Raw genomic sequence first — 20,447 nt, forward strand, 5'->3', positions numbered from 1 at the left:
ATCGAATTGTATCACGTATATTCAGTTATTTATATAATAGTATATGTAAATATAGAAATCATTTCAAGTATAAACCTATAAAAATATTACTTATCTGAACTGAAACCATCGTTATTTGATTTTGATGTGTTAGTCTTCGGTTTCTTCTTTAGTTTCTTAACAGCTTCTCTAGGTGCAGGATGCAACTTTTCATTCTTAACTACTGGCATGAAATCCAAATTAGCAATCTGCGGAGAAATAACATATATGAGAAATGATAAGAGGGACGATCCCTGAATAGAATTCAAAATGATAAACTCCGTCCCTGAATTTCTGCGGACGGTGCAGTTATCCAAGTGAAGTGACCAATTCTCGATTTTGCTTAGATTAAGTTAACTTCAACATGTGAGATATGGTAACCGGTGAGTTTAGTCATCCATTTATGAATTTGTGTCAACTTATCACGTGAATTCAGCCATACGAAAGTAGTTGTGCCAACCAATAACGGTATTAAACGGACGGCAGGGTAACCTGGATATGAAATTGTCAGTAGGTCCAGCGGCCCTGAACCAAAATGACCAAAACCAGTACTGAAATGGTTTCTGAATATAGGGACCTTCAAAACCAGCCAATATAGAAACACCACCAAGTGCATCATACACTAACGTTTTGAATGATGAAAAGGTTGAATGAAACTTTTGACATAGAATAACTCCTATACAAGTACTGTTCCCTAACAAAATCAGAACTGTAATTCGTTTTTCGACATGCGTTTTACCAACCAAACTGGCATCCCAATTGCACATTTGTATACCTACTTAGTCAATAAACTATCGAGAATTTCTTTGAAAGTTCCGGTTCAAGATTTGAAAGTCATCGATTCGCTTTGAATAAGTTAGACCAAATGTGTTTTGGCTTTTCACATATATGAAAAAACTGGATTAGTAATCTCGATTTCAGTCACAAATTTAATTTATGCAGGCATATTTCTCTCCTATAACCTCAATTGTTTTTTGAAACACATTCTTAACGCCTCTGCTTGTCCCATAAATTAAAGACGAATTGACTGCTGCAGAAAATCCACTGTAAATTTAATCATTCGAAGCCTCGGACACAAATCAACCAAGTGTGAGACTTTCTATTCAAATATCTCCAAATAATACTTCAGGATCTAAATATACCTTCATCGTCTCTAGATCAAAGAACAGGGTATTCAAATTCATGGGGATCCCGTAAACGCTGACAGACAGAGTCAGTTAAGTTTTGAGAACACAGCAATTTTTTGATTGATATTGTTAATATAATATTGTTAAATCAAAGTTTTTTCGATATTTCCGAGAGTTTCTGCAATTTAATGATTGATCACGCGGTATGTAGGCTTTCACAGCCGGATACATCAGACGGTCAATTTGATGATTATCATATGATGTCTGATGGAATCGGCTGATACTTGATGGAAATCCATAGCGTATTCAAGAAACACTTCATTATGAGATTTTCACTGGACAGTTTTTCCAAAACGCAACGAACAAAACCTCTCTGGAAATAGAAAGTGGGGATATCAATACATTTCAGGTACGTGATCTACTATCTTCAATATTATATGAACATTATCAATCAAACAGAAGTTGATATGCAAAAGAGAGGACATGTATGGATAACATTACCATATGGTCATATCTACTGGAAAATCTGCTCACCTATTCACTAAATTGTCCTTCAGTACCGATGTACATAACCTAAATTTGAGATTTAAACATCTTTTGACTGAACCTAAACATGAAACCTCTCTTTTTCGAGGCTCTTTTTCTTATAACATTGAACGCTTATATAATCGACTACCATCGAATTGAAATCACGACCACAACTTAGTTTCAAGAAGAATTTGAAGGGATAGGTATTTGTTTCAATTCGGTTCTCTCCTTTTATAATCTCGATCAGTGTATACCCATATTTATATATTTACATTTATTTACCATTAATATGTAAAATACCAAAATTATCGTGGAGATACTCCGTCATATAGAAACTCCAAACTCAAAAGTCCACGGCCTCCCTGTTGTCGGGGGATGTACAACCGGGGAACGGACGATGTAGGATGGAATCTCCTATGGAAATGCATCATTTTTGGGTCTTTACGTCGAGTTGATATATAGCTCTTCCAGGTACTTCAATACGAAGAGTACGTAGAGTACGATTGGAACGACAAGTATATTTGTTGCAGCAACTCTGTTCTTCCCAGATCTGTCGAAGTTTGTGCTGATACTTGCTACAGTGTGAGTTTTTCACTACTGATGCCTCTTGTAAGTGGCGTTGTTCCACCCCGAGGTGACTGTCTCTCAGGCATCCAGATAGTGTAAGATGCTTCCATTTACGAGGTGCACATCGTCTCCGTAGTCCCCGCATCATCCTCTTTCGAGATGGACCATTGCACATTTGTCTATCCCGACTTTCCTACCGATAGCATGCGTGTACTCTTCCACCATTTTCAAGGACCGACGGAGATCCTTCTCGCCAGAGGTACGCAGTTTTAGTTCATCCAAATAAAACAAATGGGTGACCTTTTGCTTCAGATTTTCAGAAGTGCCACTCGAGGGAATATCTATACCCTCGAGTATTTTTGAGCGCAACGGATAATGACAATAGTGAGATGCAAAAGAGAAGGGGACTGAGGGAATCGCCCTAAAATACACCCCTTCTGAAAGTGACCCACCCTGTTTGGACTCTGGTTCAACCAGATGTTATGGTGAAGCGAATCCACCAGAGTGATATCAGTTGTTCAAGGCATCTCACTATTTTGTCGGGTACCGCAACGTCTCTGAGCAAATGCAAGATAGTTCTCTGCTGAAAGCTTCGAACTGCGCTAGGGCTGGAGTATCTAAGTAAAGTGAATGCGGGTGTTCATAGATATCCTTTCAAAATGATTCCACCTGATCACCGATCGGCAGATTGTAACAACACTTGCAGGCTCTTGGAATAAGCGAGAAGCCTTACTAGTGACTTCTCAGCAGCCACTAGCATTCGTATCCTATCAAGGCATTGCCGTTTGGTGGTCAGCAGCACTCCTTGGCTCAGAGTGTGATGGATATGTCGCAGTTTGGCGACTATTCGCCTCGCTGGAGGCGTGAAAGGCCTGTTAGCCACCCTGTAATCTATCACACATTAGATATGAGATGCGTGTTGTCTCGCCGACGTGATCTTAGCTTCCATCTTGTGTACACGTACACGCCGTTCAATCTTTCGAACCGCAAGGCCGGGATTTCGTCCTTTCGATTCGGAAATCGGTTGGACAACGCTGTACACGGCTGTGGTAATTTGCCAGATGTCAGTCTCTTCTGTGAGAACACTATGAACCTCTGAATCCAAATAAGTCTTGTGGCTTCAGGGATTCAATTATGTGGAGCGCCCTACGTGTTATTATCGTCTCCATTGGTGGCATGATGCGAATTTCCTCTCCAGCTGTGTCAACGAGTGGTAGAACTGTTACTTCTCCAACTCCGTTGGGAAGGAGCTATATAGCCTTTCACCAAAGATAGGAGTTTCACACTACAGAGCATGCATTATTGCCATGTTTCCTATTCGCGCGGGCTCACTACTCTCGTAGCAATGCATAAGATTATCTCTCAGGTCATTATTTCATGATTATATTTTTACATTTTAACATTTCCAACATTTACGATTTCCACATTTTTACATTTTCATAACCTGAATTATCAAATCCATTTTACTCTCACTGTTCTCATTTATAATGTAAATATTGTGAATAAAACATTAATATCCACGCAAGGGTGTCCTTTGTGGGTTTCCTGAATTTGTTCAGATTATTCAAATTGTTATTGACTGATCCTTGTACTGAAAATTGAATAAATTCATATTATTATTATGTTTATGCGTTCACTCAAAGCGTACGTTCTCAATGCCAGGGTTGTCACCGGTAGGAAAATAATCGTTATGGTCCCTGTAATAAGTTGGATATATTATTTTTCGTTGAATATTGACTGCCAAAACAGATGGGTTTTAGTAGAAAAAGGAAACCTTTATCAGCTTTCAGAAATAACTTTAGGTCAACAAGAGCGAAGCCAATCAAAGGAAAAGTCTTTCACTAGTTCGGACTTCCATTGTCTACTATATAAAATGATTTGAAATCCCTGAAACAAGTAAAAAAGAGTAATTAAAAAAGAATAGTTGAAAATAACAATTATATTAAGCAACAATAAACCTGAAATGAAATGATAGTGAAATAACCTACAAGTAAAAATATAATAATTGAATAAATAAAAATTAAAGGAATGAAAAAAGGAAATAATAAAAATAAAAAAGTGTAGAGATTCCAAGTCGCGTTAGTTCACGACGTTTCGATTGTTGGTATCTACAATCGTCTTCGGGTGATGACTGGACTGATTCCTCCGAGAGATGACTATTTTATAGGTCGTTGAAATACTTTCACTTTCTCTACTTTCCATTTTCCACTTCACTGATTCCCTGAGAGATGACCGTTTTGGCGGGAGTTGGTCATTTTTTGTTTGATGATGGGTTTCCATGTTTCGTATATCTACGCTGGCCTGGCTGAATACGTTGTTGGACAACATGTATGCGGCTTCCTTGAATTTTCTCCTGAACCAATGTTCCTCTCTGTGCAAGATCTCAGCTTGGGACCACTCGATGTTGTGTTGATGGGTCCAAACATGATCTGCTATTCCTGATTTGCTGGTTTCTCCTCGCTGTGTGTGCTTCTTGTGCTCGGCAGTGCGAACATTCAATGGCCTCTTAGTTTCACCAATATAGGATTTTCCGCACTCACAGGGTATCCGGTAAATGCAATTCTTGGAATCGCAGTCCGCGTTTGGGGGCCTGGTTTTCGTGAGGCTGCTACGGATAGTGTTACCGGATCTGAAACAGCCAGGCCAGCGTAGATATACGAAACATATGGAAACCCATCATCAAACGAAAAATGACCAACTCCCGCCAAAACGGTCATCTCTCACGGAATCAGTGAAGCGGAAAATGGAAAGTAGAGAAAGTGAAAGTATTTCAACGACCTATAAAATAGTCATCTCTCGGAGGAATCAGTCCAGTCATCACCCGAAGACGATTGTAGATACCAACAATCGAAACGTCGTGAACTAACGTGACTTGGAATCTCTACACTTTTTTATTTTTATTATTTTCTTTTTTCATTCCTTTAATTTTTATTTATTCAATTATTATATTTTTACTTGTAGGTTATTTCACTATCATTTTATTTCAGGTTTATTGTTGCTTAATATAATTGTTATTTTCAACTATTCTTTTTTAATGACTCTTTTTTACTTGTTTCAGGGATTTCAAATCATTTTATATAGTAGACAATGGAAGTCCGAACTAGTGAAACTCATCACGAAACATTGTCAATCACCTTCAAACAAAAGGAAAAGTCGTTAAAATTAACTGCCGATGTTTAAGAAATCTGATATTTAGAACATTCAACCTCATCATTCATTTCATTATCATGACGTTAAGGGTAGAAAATATATTATTCAGTCTGTGTACCCCATTTAGAATAACAGTCAAAAAGTACTGGAACGTATAATAAATATCGAAATTTATTCAATGAGTTCAAAGGTTTAAAGACATGATAAAATTAAGGCAATCGAGATAGTCTACATACCTCTTATTCGAAACAGATAAAATATCAAAATAACCCTTGCAGTAACATCTATATATCAGTAGCAGGCTCACGACATTAGAAATACCAGGAAATAGTAATTCTTGCAGACTTATTCACTGGACATGTAAAGGACGTTAAGATTACCAGTCTTAGAAACAATTTTAGACTTTCTGATTGGTGGGAATTTTTACGAGATTATTTGAATTACATCCCCTAACAGTGTTAAGTTTGGAAATTTTTGAGAAAGAATTAAGGCAGTCGTGCACAGAACCGCGAGGAGTTCGCGGTCTTTTGACCGGGTCGCTTCGACCTCCGGACATGGTTCCGGAAGACCCGGTGTCGCGAAGGGTTTCAGATTTGTTAATTATTCGCGGTTTAATTGAATTGAGGTGAAAAAGGGTAATAGCGTATGGAGTCAGTCGTGCGGGGAACCTAGGGTCATTTGGGGGCTTTTAGCCGGGGCGGTTGGCCCCTTTGTGGAGGTTGCTGAAAAAGCTATTGATGTATTTTAAGACACTGGGTCGCGAGGGGATTTCAGTGGTGATGAATATTCTCGGTTTATTTGGCTAGTCGACTTAAGGTAAAAAAGTCGGGAGCGTACGAACTCAGAAGTAGGTCGGTTGGACTTCCTACGAAGTTATGAGTGAATTCTGGAGGTACTGAAATATGAGGTAGTTCAGGGCAAAGTTTTGCGAGGTGTTTCGGGATTGACCAATAATCGCGGTTTAGTCGAATTGAGATAAAGACAGTCATGCGCGGAGATTTGGTGAATCCAGTTGAATTTCCTACAATAGCTGGAAATTATAGAGGAAATTTTGAGTGAATTGAAATAGTGAGATATTTCAAGTCACTGTTTAGAGAAGTGATACTTATTGGGTTTTGGAAGTATTCGCGGTTTGATTCTGTTTAGTTGATTTAGAGAACATTTTCGAGTTCCTGGTAAGAGTTTTTGGGAAAAGAGTGGCTTTTGTCGGAGACTTCAGGGGAGTCCATTTACGTTGATTTGGTGAGCGTATTTAAAAACAATTCTGATATATTGTAGATGTTATTGCATGCGTATGTGTTTTATATTTTCGAATTGGCACCTAGGGTATTGGTGAAAATTTACCATATAGCTATGAATCGGGTTCCCTTTTTCATTTTATTATGTTATTATAGGTTGAAGTATTTTCTTGTTATACAGGGAGGAGCCATTGAGTGGGTCTCTTAATAGTTTCTCAGAGTTGTATCTCATTTGGTTTTTATAGCAGATCTAGTAGAATTCAGGCAAGGCATACCTATGTCCTGAGTGAAGTTATCTCAATTTTCAGAGGAATAATCCTGTCATTTTGTTTTAGTGGTTTATTCATAGTTTTCACAAGGTTATAATTATATATTAATTTTTCTTTCATATAGTTTAAATAACGTTCAGTAAAACATAGATAAAATAATAGTTCAAATATTATTTTGAGAAGGTTAAACTCCCAGTCTCTGAGATAATAATTGGTGGCATAGCCAAACCATTGCTCTACGAAGATAGAAAGATAAAAAATTCAACTGTTGACCAAGTCGTCCACTAATTGTCAATTCGTATGATCAGGACGGATTTCAAACTTTTTTTGATCTGGTGGTAGTAACGCTCGCGCTACCAAACCAAGTTAAAAAAGAAATACCTTCGGCTGAACGATCCTTTATACAGGAGGGGGTGAATTTTTATGGTGCGAGTGTAACTGAAATAATTATTATATATATTTAGTACTATGTAAGGATTGCCAATTCAGACCCGACGGTCATTTATTACAGCCCCACCACCTTGCCTCTGGCCATCCAAGCGGGTCGAGTATGGGGACCCCTTCCTCGATTACTAGGATCCAAGTTTTGGGTCTACCGGGTGGGTGTAGACCCACGGCCGGCACTGAAGGGAGAATAGTGTTCTCCCTCCCTGCTTATTATTATTATAAAGTACCTATGACAATTTTCCAATATTCCTGCAATTTTGATTTTCTGGTTCATCTCGTATTTTTCCGTTAATGAAAAAGGTGCTGTTATCCAATATTTCAGGTACTCTGAAAAAATTGATGGTTCGCAGTGGACCCTCTGGCGTAAAATGAATCTATTGAAAACACCTTCCCAACACCAGAACAAAAATCATGGTATCTCGACGCGCGTTTCGCTAACCAACTTAGCGTCCTCAGCAGATCATTATGACTCATTATGAATCATTATGACTCGTAATGATCTCCTGAGGAAACTAACTTGGTTAGCGAAACGCGCGTCGAGATACCATGATTTTTGTTCTGGTGTTGGGAAGGTGTTTTCAATAGATTCTGAAGGAGGCAATTTTGCCAGAATTCAGCTGATTACCGTTAACGAGATTACCCTGGTAAACTTGAGTTCCTATCGTTTTTGGAAAATATGGACATGCTTTACTAGTATGAAAAATACTAAGGAAAAATATTCATTCACAATGCCATTCCGTATCTCACCTGCGATAAAACCGTAATGACATAGCTACGGTATCGTGGATGATTTGCTATAGGATTCCCATGAAATGTGACACTCCTCAGTTGTTCTAGAGATCTCAACTTGAATACTTGATCCAAATCTGATATGCAGTTTCCATGAAAATACAAAATTTTCAACGATTTGAATTTGAGAATGCACTGAAAAATATAAATGAATAAGTAACTCATCTTTAAATTCAATTCCATAATGGATATGAAGTTATATCAAGACACTGGACTAGGATGGCACCTAGGTAGCTATAGCTGCCTCCGTGATAATTTTACTAGTATACACACAATATCTAAACGGCTTTCTTCTGCAGATGGCATTGGTACCTTATTTTTGGCAACCAAGTGTTGCCCATCCTTGCACTTGGTTGTACCATACTGATGATGGGCGAAAATACAGAAATATGGTTCGCTCTTTTTGAGTACTATGTTCAATAAAATAGTATTCATCAAGTTATTTGAGATATTTCTGATATGAATTTGAATGTGAAAGTCTTTTAATTCTAGTCTTGAGAGATTTGACAGTATTTATTTTCATTTTCATTGGATGGTATGAATGATACTTGGTAAGTCTATTACTACTTATTGATTTTCAGCAGCAGATATACTTCTATTCATCTCTTTCAGTTAACAAATTATTATTTAGCCCTTCAGATAATATATCTTCCAGCTCATCACAAATTCCACATAATAATACTGCAAATAATCAAACTATAGTCACATTCAGACCCCTACCGTATAAGCAAGAACTGACTCATAAATGGATTAGTGTATTAGATAATCAAAACATCAAAATTTTGAAAAATATTATGACCATATGAAGTTTATATCGCAAAAGCGAAACTCCTATGGAAATCAAAAATAGCTCAAATAAAATTCACAAAATTCCTTGTAAAAACTGTGAAAAGTCATATATATTGGTCAGACATTCAGAACATTGAGTATTTGTATCATCTCTCATAATAGTGACTGTAGAAGAAAACTTAAATTATGTGCTTTGGCAGATCATGTTATTCAGTATGACCATAATATAGATTATGATAATACTGAAATTTTACATACGACAAGATTATTTTCAGGAATGGCTGAGATGGATAACGAAGAGCAAGCGACAAATAAAAGATCAGATCTCAATAATCTCAGTGAATTGTATACATTAATTTTGCAAAAACAAAATGAAAAACTTATATCACCCTATATTCAAAAGTTTCCCCCTGATTTAAAAATATGTCAGTCAATTGCATCATTTGATTTCATTTATGATTTTTTGGTTTTCATATAAATCCATTTTTTCACGAAAGTAAATAGGACATGATATCAAATGATATGTAATCACTCATATATATGTTACACTTGTCCTGCAGAAATCAAAAAACATTGCCGACATATACCAAGGAGTTTAACTAAATAGTCCCCTGGTATTTACTGAAACGTCAAGAAAGAAAAAAAATGATAAAAAGTGAATATCACTATAAACTCACAGAACGTTTAAGTTAAGATTACAAGAAAAGACCGCAACTGGTCATCTTTTTAATATGTCTGTTGTAGCACGATTACAGTAATATACTTTTGCAAATGTTCTATTCAGTAATGATAAATGTAATGGAATTTTTGCCATAAAAAACTTATGTTATTGTTATTAGGCTATAAGTTTGGATTATATTGGGCAAATACCATCTCAATATTAATTTTCTGATTTGCTCCGTACATAAAGTTTAACAACAATGTTACGAGTTGATGAACCTCAAAATTTCCTACCATTCCTTAATAAGAAACTTAACATTATATTAGCAAAAAATGTGGTATTTGGAATATGAGGCTTGAATAATACCCTTCGGTTGTATTAGGTTAGGTTAAGTTAGGTCCAAAGTGAGTGGGTCTATTCAACCCTCCACAGCAACCCCCTAGGGTTTATTGTGGCTCACACCTATTCACACTCAAACAAATAAACCCAGCTTCTTAACGAAGCCGATTAGTTTGTATGGTCTTTCAGGTCAGATGGTAACAGTACGGCTCTGACAAACTTTAAAAACAGCAGGTACAAAGTATGTGCTCTGCTGTTTCATCATTTTCCAAACAAAAGCGACACACACTGTCATTCGACAGTCCAAGTCTCTGCATATGATGATATAAATAACAGTGACCTTTAAGAAGGCCTGTTATACATCGTAGTTCATACCTAGAGTCCAACAACTGTTTGGTATCAAGCTTCGAAGGGCGAATAAACGCCTTGGAGTGAGCCAATCCTGGAAGATTCTGCCAGAAGTCCATGAATCTTCTTACCATCCAGGTATTCAGTCTTTGTTTGGCAAAGCCTAAAGCCCCACACAGCACCAGATATTCATGGAATATTCCCTGTATATCATAAAACGAATGTATATATTCCAAATATTCATAGAATATTCTTGGAATATATACATATTCATAGAATATGCTTGAATGAATATGGCAGGATTATTCCCGAAAGAATGTGCATAGAATGTCTATAAATGGAATATTCTCCCTTGAATATTCTAAGAATATTGTCGATCGAATATACCATATGGTATATTCTTAGAATATATCCCCACGGTATATTTTGGAATATTCTATACAATGGAATTTTGAATTATCTTATAATAACGTATTCAAATAATTCAATATTATTAAAAACAAAAATATTTGAAGATCTTAATCGAATGCATAACGTAATGTATATAACCCTGATAGCGTTAACCAGTTTTTGAACTCATCCTATTTGTCTTTTTGTATTTGAAATTATTTAATTACAAAGCGGAAAATCCTGGAAACAGAGAAATGGGGAAGTGAAGAATTGGAGTAAATGTTTCTCATTGGTCAATTGAAGTGTAGCGCGCGACAGTCGAATAAGCTCTGTGAAAGCGGCTGTCCCTTAATGCTTGGTACCTTTGCGTTGAATTCGACATTTGATTCAACATGGCGGTTGACGTGGTAGGTTCGCGTGTGTAATGCATGGTGTGTTGGTGTTATTATCAAAGTATAATTCTGTCACGTTCAGTGTACCATTTATAATTTGGGGTTGTCCAATTTGCAGTACAGCGAATAGTTTGATTTTGGATCTTCAAACAGGAGAGTTACATACATTGAGTCTTCAAGAAAAGTAAGTAAAATGCAATAGTATCGATAGTAAAGTCATGGTGATTAACCTACTATACCTCATTTTAGGTTCGAGGAGAGTTGGTGTGTGGGATTTGTTGGTTTGACTAAGTACATGTTTGAACTAGAGTGATTTCAGTTGTGTATCTTCGATAGAGAAAAGTAAGTGAATGACACATTCTTTTGTATCATTTGTTTTCATAATTTTTATCACTCGTTTTCAAGATAGTATCAATTTGCCCAAAAGGAAACAGAGTGGTACCTGGTACAGGCAGGTGCGCCAAGGAACTGAAAACGTAATGAGTACTTTTCAACAAGACAATGCAAGTTGCTCTCTAAGTCATAAAATGTTGTAAATGTTCATGAGTAACCTATGCGAAAAATATCTATTTGATTTTTATTCCAGTTTTATTGTGCCACTTTCAAATAGTGATAATGAACGTTAATGTACATTTTGTTCCAGGTATTACTATTGAAACACTGGCTGATGCATTGTTGGACAAATATAAGGAAAACTATTCTGGTGAGCAAAGTTTGGATAACTTTAAGTAAGTGAAATTCATTGAAGAACCCATCATACCACTCATTTTGAATACTTCATTTGTGGGTTTATTTTTTTTAAGTGAGAAACCTAACCTAACCTATTTCTTGATGTAATTCATTTTTTATTTTTCAATGAAATGATATATTTATTATTTTTTAATTAGTGCTGATGAATTCACAGAGTTGTTATTTTTAGTATACATTTGTTTGAGAGTAGGAACATCTTAATTTGAATACATTTCTAATATTTGTAATATGACAGTATTCAGGAATATTTTATTCAGTGAATAAATATTTTGAATTAGATTTTTTATTTTTAATATTGGTTGAAACGTCAAATATTTCAGTGTATATTGTTTTTAAAATATATTTGTTTATGAATATTATGTGTTTTATTACTTGTGTGAATCTTGCATCAAAATGCAATATATACATGCCTTATAGCGTTTACTCGTCACATTCTTTGAATATTCCAAATATTCCTAGAATATTCATAAAATGTATTTAAAGAATATTCTATGATGTTTCCCTATTGCATATTCCTACAATAAACTAAGAATATCCTGAATATTTTATGAATATTCCTCGGGTTCTATTCCTGGAATATTTTTAATAGAATATACCTTACATATTCTAAGAATATTATAAGATATTCCAAGAATATTCCCAAGGAATAGTTTTAAAATATATCAAAGGTTCGCCAGGAGTACTTCCAGGGAATATTCTTCAGAAGATATATATATATATATATATATATATATATATATATATATATATATATATCCATGGCATATTCATAGCATAATACAATATCCTCAAATGTATATTCATGAAATATACCTGGAATATCTTTGCTATGTGGGGCGATGCCAATGACAGGTTCTGGTCCGATGAAGCTGCTTGCAGCACCCTCCTTTGCAAGGAAGTCAGCAGCCTCATTACCTTCCAGGCCAGTATGGCCAGAAATCTAGACCAGAGACAATCTGTTAAGTCTTTCCACTGAGGAGAGTCGTTTTTGGCAATTTGCTACCAACTTAGACGTCGCTCGGTAGGAGCCAAGAGCTTCCAACGCCGCTTGATTGTCCAAGAATATTTTTATTAGCTTGTGTATGAGGCTGGATTCTTCCAATCTCTCCACACACAATTCAATAGTGTAAATTTCCGTATAGGTTCCTAGGCAGGTTAATATTTCTGTTCAGAATTGTATTACTGCATTTTTTTCCTTGAGACTATCTATCCCAAATTGGAACCTTGTGGTACTTTGGAAGTTGTTTGATAATTAAAGAATGATACTTTTGGAATCCAACAGTAGTTTTTGGCAATACTCGTGATTTAGAAGAGAATCCAAACAACAAAGTATTCCATTAAAATTTTCAGATTAATTCTGTCGAACATTTCAATATATATTTGTATCAAATATTGAAATTCGAACAGAAGATAGGTACTAAAAGAAACATTCTATTTTTTTATACTAATATCTATATTTTCATGAACTTCACCTCCACGACATCTCTCAAATGGCGTCAAGAGGACCTCAGTAGACGAATTATAGTTTGGGTATCTCAAAATGAAGTATTGATAATTCAGATAACATTATTACTTTATTACAGGTACCTATTACAGTTACCTAAGGGACATTGACTGTATCTATACTAATATAAATGTGTTTGTTTGTATGTTTGTGGCTCTTTCACTCCCAAACGACTGAACGGATTTAGATGAAACTTTAGATAAATACAGCTTATACATCAGAATAACAAATAGGCTATGATTCACAAAAGTTTTGTGTGATTTTGTTCATAATATAACAAGAAGTTGAGTAAGTCGGAAAAATTCTTGCTCTCTGAGAGCTATCTTGGCGTGGGCTGCCTATACCGTTGGAGTTACATGCAAATAATGTACCGTAAGATTGTTTATTTTGAATAGTTCTAAATGAAAGTCCGCTTTCTTACAATGCCCATTTTAGAATATCTGTCAATCTTATAAAAATTGATACAGTAATGGTTATGAGTATTTAATATAGATAAACTGTGTCTTTTACACTAAGTAATTTGGACGAATAGTTTAAAAGTTATCACGATAAGATTAACTTGACGCAACGCAGTTAGCCATTACGCTTCGCGTCTACTGTAAGACGACGGGAGACGATGCGCGGGGGTAGAGGGGCAGTCTAAGCAATGAAGCGCCATTGTTAGAACGCGAACAAACGCGAACAGAAGCGTGAGGGCAGACGTCGTTGACGATTGTATAAGTTTTGCGGAATTTCTTTATAGGTAACATAATTCGATTTTCGTAGCTATTCATTACTTAGAGCAGTTGGTATATTTTTTCAGTTACTGAATTTGGTTTGTCACCTCAAGTTTCATGACAGACCATTGTAAACTAAAAATTACAATATTTTTCTATCAATTCAAAACTTCAGGTTTCTAACTTCAACACTGACGGAATTCAATACAATCTTTGAACCCCTATTTTTCTCCTTAGGGGTGGAAATGCCTATTTACGCTATATAAAAAACCTATCTGCATATTTCAAGATTTTAAGTTCAGAATCATCGGCTGTACGTTAATATAAGAGTGTCAGTCAATCAATAGGTACCCACTTATACAATTGTAGCTGTTCCCAGTTGTTTTACCGTGTGAACCTATCCTATGTGTTATTCCAGGTCATGATCTATCTATATACCAACTTACATTTGAATCCGTTGAGTTGTTTAGCCGTAAAAAAGTAAAAAAACGTAAATACATATATTACATTCATCCATCCTCACAAACTTTACGCATTTATAATATTAGTAGAAGTAGGATTACCAATGTACTTCACTCTAATTATTTCTGATGCTATTCAATATTGTATAAGTGGACACCTATTGATTGACTAACATTCTTATATTAACGTACAGTCGAAGCTACTGAACCTAGAATCTTGTAATATGCAGGTAGGTGCTTTGTATAGTATAAATAAGCATCAAGAAAAGGAATCAGGAATTTCCACCCCCAAGGGGGAAAATAGGGGTTGAAGATTGTATTGAATTTCGTCAATTTTGAAGTTGGGAACCTGAAGTTTTGAGTTGATAAATAAATATTCTAACTATTTGTAAAAAATTATCTGTCACGAAACTTAATGTGACAAACCGAATTCTAGGCGGGCGAAGCCATGGGAAACGGCCAGTCTTTGATATATAATTTTGATAAGTAACTTACCATGGTTGACTGCTTTCATGTAAGCTACCTCGAACCAAAACATAAATTGGAATATTGAACATAAGATAAAGTTCATATTACCATTGAATTTGTACATTGTTTCAGAGAAAGTGAATTATAGTCATCAAGAGTTGGAATACCTCATCTATTTCTGTAATTCTATTGAAGGACAAGTCAATCCAGCCTAGCTGACTGGGATACTCCAAAACTGCTTCCACCAAATCGTCTATGTGCTTGAAATTCTTAAGTTCATTGTTGTTCATCAAAATGGACTTAGTGAGAAATTTTTTATTCGCTCCTTTTTCTGGAACACCGTTCATCCTCGAAAATCTCACACCTTGAAGTCCTATGGCTAAAATTTTTTTGTTAGAATTCCTGATGAGTTCCATATTGATAATTACGAAAGACATTGTAGTACTAGTGAATGAAAGAAATAGATGTCAAAGGTTGTCAGCTATCCGCAAGTATTTCATATATTTTTGATGGAGTACAGTATCACTCTTGCCAAATTTTTTGGTTCGGAATAAATACTGGACTTTTACGAAATAGTTCAACTTTTAATTTATTTCTGACTTCTTCAATTTGTTTCAGTTACAAAAATGTATTCGAAAAAACATTACCTTATGATTGTGTGTGCTGTGGATTAATATTAGAAACCAGAAACCATAAGCAAATTTTCAGAGGTTTTTCAGTCAACTGCTACACATTAGAAGTGTTGTATTATTCAAGTGTCAATAACTCAATGTTTTGATTTTTTTTCGGGATCAATGAAAGAAATATCTGATTTCAGATATTAACATTCTACATTTATATATTTTAATATTACATCAATACATATTGAAATAAAATGAAACAATAAAAAAATTCATCAAAACCAAAATAATATCAAATTCAATAAAAACTAAAAGGAGAAATTCCGTAAGATCTCAGACGCTGAACGAGAGGTTGCCACGAGAAAGTAGCAACCTCATCTACCTAGAAGGGTGTTATTATAGATCGGATTATATTGCTTTTCCTGTAGAACACGGTCTTGCACGGTCTTGACCAAAAAATCGCCGTACCTTATCCAGCAGTTGTAGCCGACGTGGAAGGCATCAGTCACCTAGTGTCCAATGTTGACATTTTTGCCTTCGTGGTAAACGACGGCGAATAGTTAGTATTGCTCCTCTGTTGGAGACTCTGTTTCGGACGATACCAAAGTCGAATCAATCTTCAAGTCGAATTCAAAATCCAAAGTCTTGATAATCTTCGTGCAACGGTCGTGGCTGTATTCGATAAACTTCAGATGCAAAATGAGGATAACGGGAAGTTTGCAGAGCTCCCAAGCTTCGACCTTCTCGTTTGTGTTTGACGAAGTCAGTTCCTCTAAACTGCTCTTGGACACGAGTACCTTGAGCACTTCTCTGACAGTCTTCACTTCCTCAATGTTGAGTGGCAGGGTGAGGAAAGGCTGGATATTCTCAGTAATATGGTCCCCCTTGCGATGAATGCTCGACTTTAGTTGCCTCTCGAAGAGGTCACTTATCGGTGTACTGGTGAAGTCGATCCTTCTGGTTGGACGTCATTTATTTTTGGATCCCATTATGTTCCATACATTATGTGAATCATTGCTCAATGCAGAGTCAATGAGAGGTTTTTCATCTTCAATATAATATTCAACCAACTGATTAAGCACAAAAATTTCATTTTTGAGTTTATTCAAAAGGAAACCAAGAAACTCTTCCGCATACTGTTGTCTACCATCGATCCAGTCAGTCCTCATGTTATGCAAACTTTTATAAATTCACGTCGGACCGAATGGGATGCCAGTGTTGATTAAAACTTCTAGGTCATTCTTGGATTTTTTATGTACTCTCTCGTCTTTCGTCAAAATGTAGGAAGGTAGGTGAACAAACTGTTCCACAAAACGACACATTCCGACTATAACCGGGGTAGATGTCATTCTCTCGTTCGAAGAGATGTTTTTACTCAGACTGTTCAGTAAGTTGTAAAATGGTGAACATGCGATCAGGGCTTGCAAAATCTAGTTGATATAACAGTAATTGTTTTGATTAAGCAGACCCCTTGGCTGCAAGTTCACTGCCCTATCGTCTATCATGTATGTAGATAGAAACATGCCCATCCTATAACAGTCTGGATCTACAAACTGGTGGGACCTTTTGGAGTGCTTGAAAGGGCATATGAGAAGATTGTCGCTGAACTCGTTTTCGAACTGGTCAATAGAGACTTCGTCAAAATTGTTGACGGGTTCAGACATAGGCGGATGTTAGTGGTTCATCGTCGGGAAGATCACTATGTGAGGGTAGTTGGCAGAAGGTGGAGATTCGGCTATTTGTTGAATCACCGCAAAATCTTCTCGGGTTTGAACATTTTTTTCTCTTCTGCATTTGTCCTTTCGTGATAGTTTGCCTGTTGAGTCTTCTACTGCATTTTTTAAATACTAAAGTCTTACTTTCTTACTCTTACTCTCTTAACGTTTGTCTGTCTTACTCTCATTAACGTTTGGATCATTTTTAACAGAAGAAGCTGAGAAGAAATTTGTTGTATCAGGAAACTGAGTTATATCAGACCAATGAAATTCTGTCCAGCATATCTACTAGATGACTTAAAAATTTCATGAGAAGAGAAAAAAAAGGAATGAGAATAACACCTTTTTCACTTTCATGAGAATAGAGAAAAAGAATGGATGAGAACAACACATTTTTTTTGAACTTTCTTATTTCGAACCGTCTCATTTGGGTTGAAACATTGAATAAATAATAATGATAATAACAAATCAGGTGAAAAATAGTTTCCTCATCATTGATTCATTCACGAATCAGTTGGTATTTAACAATATGATGATGATGATAAGTATACAAAATAGATGATACTCACTTTCCATGAATTTTGACACGTTGATAGTCCTCAAACGCCGAAAAGAAAAATCTGCCGGTTTTCCGGTGGATAAAAGCAACGCAGTTTCTACCATTTCAAAAAACCATCCACAATTTTCATTTGGGTACTTTCAAAAAGCTCTCACTATAAACGAAGTTGACGTTCTGTCAGAAATATGCTTATCATCAATCGCGTTTTTTGACATATTTCTGGTACGGACTTGACTTTCCGTAATTTCGTAATGTACATTTCATATTAATTGGTTATTGATTTTTATCACATACTGATAGGGGTGAGTGAGATTTCTATTGGAGAGAACGATTTTAGAACAGATCACAAAATTAATGGGAAAAATATTCATTTTCAATATTTCATGTGTTTCTTACAGACGTAAACCTACTCGATATAGGTGACTTAATTTCTGAAGAAAGAGTATCTAACAGATGTACCTAATTGAAAACTTGAATCCGAAATCATTTTTTTCAACATTATGTAAAATTCAGAGCTATAGCTTTATAGCTTTCATATTTATGAAAATTTTCACTTTAATTATTTGAGAAATCTAAGATGAACAAAAAAAAATAAGTTAATGAAACATAGAGATTGCAAAAAATGTTCTAAAATAGTTAATTTTTTAATTATTAAATATTAGGATTCAAAGGAGATTTTATCTAAAAAATGTGGCTGTTGCAATTTTTACATTGAATTCTTATTGAATTTATGTCATATAAAATATAAATATATAAATATGCATGTGAATGTTGCGGCATTTCAATTCAAAAAAATTATTCTCGTACGATTGAACTCAAATACTTTATACTGACTACGTTATTCATTACAATATATTTAAATACATTATTCTTGTTATTTATGTATACCTCATCTTGAATTACCATAATTTATCCGTTTTTGTCTCTTTGATGACATTTCCTTATCTTTAGATTCAACAAACCTTTCCGATTCTCGTAGATCTTCGGAATCTTCAAGACCATCATCGTTTACGTTTTCAATATTTTTTTTCCAGTTTTACAAATTTGGTAGAGATACATTTGTTTTTGTAAATGTTGAAAATAAAAAACCAAAAATTCGGTTATTTGAATTTTTCGCATAAATTTTGAGGTAATGTCAAAAAGCTGTGAACACAAAATTTGTATTTTTTTAATTACCTACAACTCTGCTATGTAATTTTTTTCATAGGACTTGTAGTTTTGCCCTTCCACTTCCCGATCTCAGATCGCCCGTATATTACTTTTCCTTTCATTTTTGTAATTCTTCATTCCTTTTTCAATGAGTTCCATCCTACTACTATTTTCTTTCACTTTTCACATTTTTAGAAGGTTTCAGCACTGGTCTAAAGTAGGTCTAGAATTTTTTGTTTCACTACTAACGTAGTTTTTTTCTAAGAGACGCGCAACAAGGTTAAGGTGGTTCGAAATTAGTGTGAATATGAATTAGTTTTATGAGGATCACGAATGAGCCGTTATAAATGAGGGTTGTGGTTGTGGCTTTATGTTCACCGTCATGCGTTTATCAATTCCATTCATAACTAGCTCTATTGACTTTGGGGTTTCCTTAACCTCATTCTGGTTCAAAAAAGCATATACTAATCCAAGGTAATAGAGAATGTGATTGAAGATTTTTATTCGGTTTCGGTTTATTAGGCCATTCTCAAGTAAACTGACGCAGTTCGACAAAAAAATCCTTAAATATGCAATAATATAGTCAATTTCATAAAATTTGGGAAGATAACGATCTCCCGGTGTAGACAGCCCTAGCGGAAGGTGCTGGGCATACGACCAAGAAATGAATAAGTATGCATTGTTATAAATATGGAGAGCCGGATCATGAAGCGGCAACATGTAGTAGAGAGGAATTTTGTCCACTGTGTAGCGAGGACCACAGAACAGGCCCACTAAAATGCAAGGCCTTCAAGGTCGTTCTCAAGAAAGCTAAGGTGGAAGAACAGAAGCATAGAAAGGCTTTACGCGTGAATGATAATAGGATGCAGAGATGAATTCACCGATGCAGTTATACACAGGTTGTTTCAAATTCGATTCTCACAACTGGGATCTCGGAAACTATGAGAGATACGAAGATGGTTAAATTGTGGTTGGAAAAGTTCCGAGTATATCCGGAGATATCCGGAAACAATAGAAATTTCGGAAAATAGTTTTTATTTTTTTCTGGCTTTATTTTTTGAAGGATTCGAAAATAAATTGCATTTGTACATTGCCACTTTTTCCCTGCTACATAATTTACAGATTTGCTATCCGACGTTTCATCTTCCGGCCACCATCATCAACTTCATTTTTTCTTTTGGGCCCTATATTGTATTCTTTTTGTTTTGAATAGAACCAGATTTTACCTTTTCAATGATGTATCACTGGTTATCATTCTTTCTTGAAAAATTAGAGATATTGCAAAAAATCAATTCTCATTATAATAGGCTTTGACTTTGATGTTTTTAAATTTGACTTTCAATTTGGTACACTCAATGACATTTTGTTATTTTACAAGTCATTGAATTTTTGGCGAAAAATGACTTTCACGAATGAAGAAAAAAGAGATATGATACAAATTCATTACAATTAC

At 35.4% G+C, this 20,447-nt stretch overlaps 1 protein-coding gene across 1 annotated transcript; it reads right to left on the minus strand.

Moving 5' to 3' along the window:
- Position 1: 1 nt before the first annotated feature.
- LOC111509940 (leucine-rich repeat-containing protein 51) lies at positions 2-18,187 on the minus strand. The gene is made up of 4 exons (XM_023165796.2): positions 17,856-18,187; positions 15,119-15,330; positions 8,092-8,268; positions 2-227 (listed from the first exon to the last, which is right to left on the minus strand). The coding sequence occupies exons 1-4, from the start codon at positions 17,947-17,949 to the stop codon at positions 87-89; spliced, it is 624 nt and encodes a 207-aa protein (XP_023021564.1). The 5' UTR covers positions 17,950-18,187; the 3' UTR covers positions 2-86.
- Positions 18,188-20,447: the final 2,260 nt, after the last annotated feature.

This window comes from Leptinotarsa decemlineata, unplaced genomic scaffold (genome assembly GCF_025532065.1).
Source record: "Leptinotarsa decemlineata unplaced genomic scaffold, Ldec_3_MD MMD2_tig00026340_RagTag_RagTag, whole genome shotgun sequence".
Classification (NCBI taxonomy): domain Eukaryota; kingdom Metazoa; phylum Arthropoda; class Insecta; order Coleoptera; family Chrysomelidae; genus Leptinotarsa; species Leptinotarsa decemlineata.

Excerpts from the sequence above, each read along its gene's own strand:
- LOC111509940 (XM_023165796.2), bottom strand. The coding sequence starts at position 17,949 with ATGGTAGAAACTGCGTTGCTTTTATCCACCGGAAAACCGGCAGATTTT. Across the intron at positions 15,331-17,855 it reads CGTGTCAAAATTCATGGAAA|CCATAGGACTTCAAGGTGTG; the intron begins GTGAGTATCATC and ends AAAAAATTTTAG. Across the intron at positions 8,269-15,118 it reads GAATTACAGAAATAGATGAG|TGCATTCTCAAATTCAAATC; the intron begins GTATTCCAACTC and ends TATATTTTTCAG.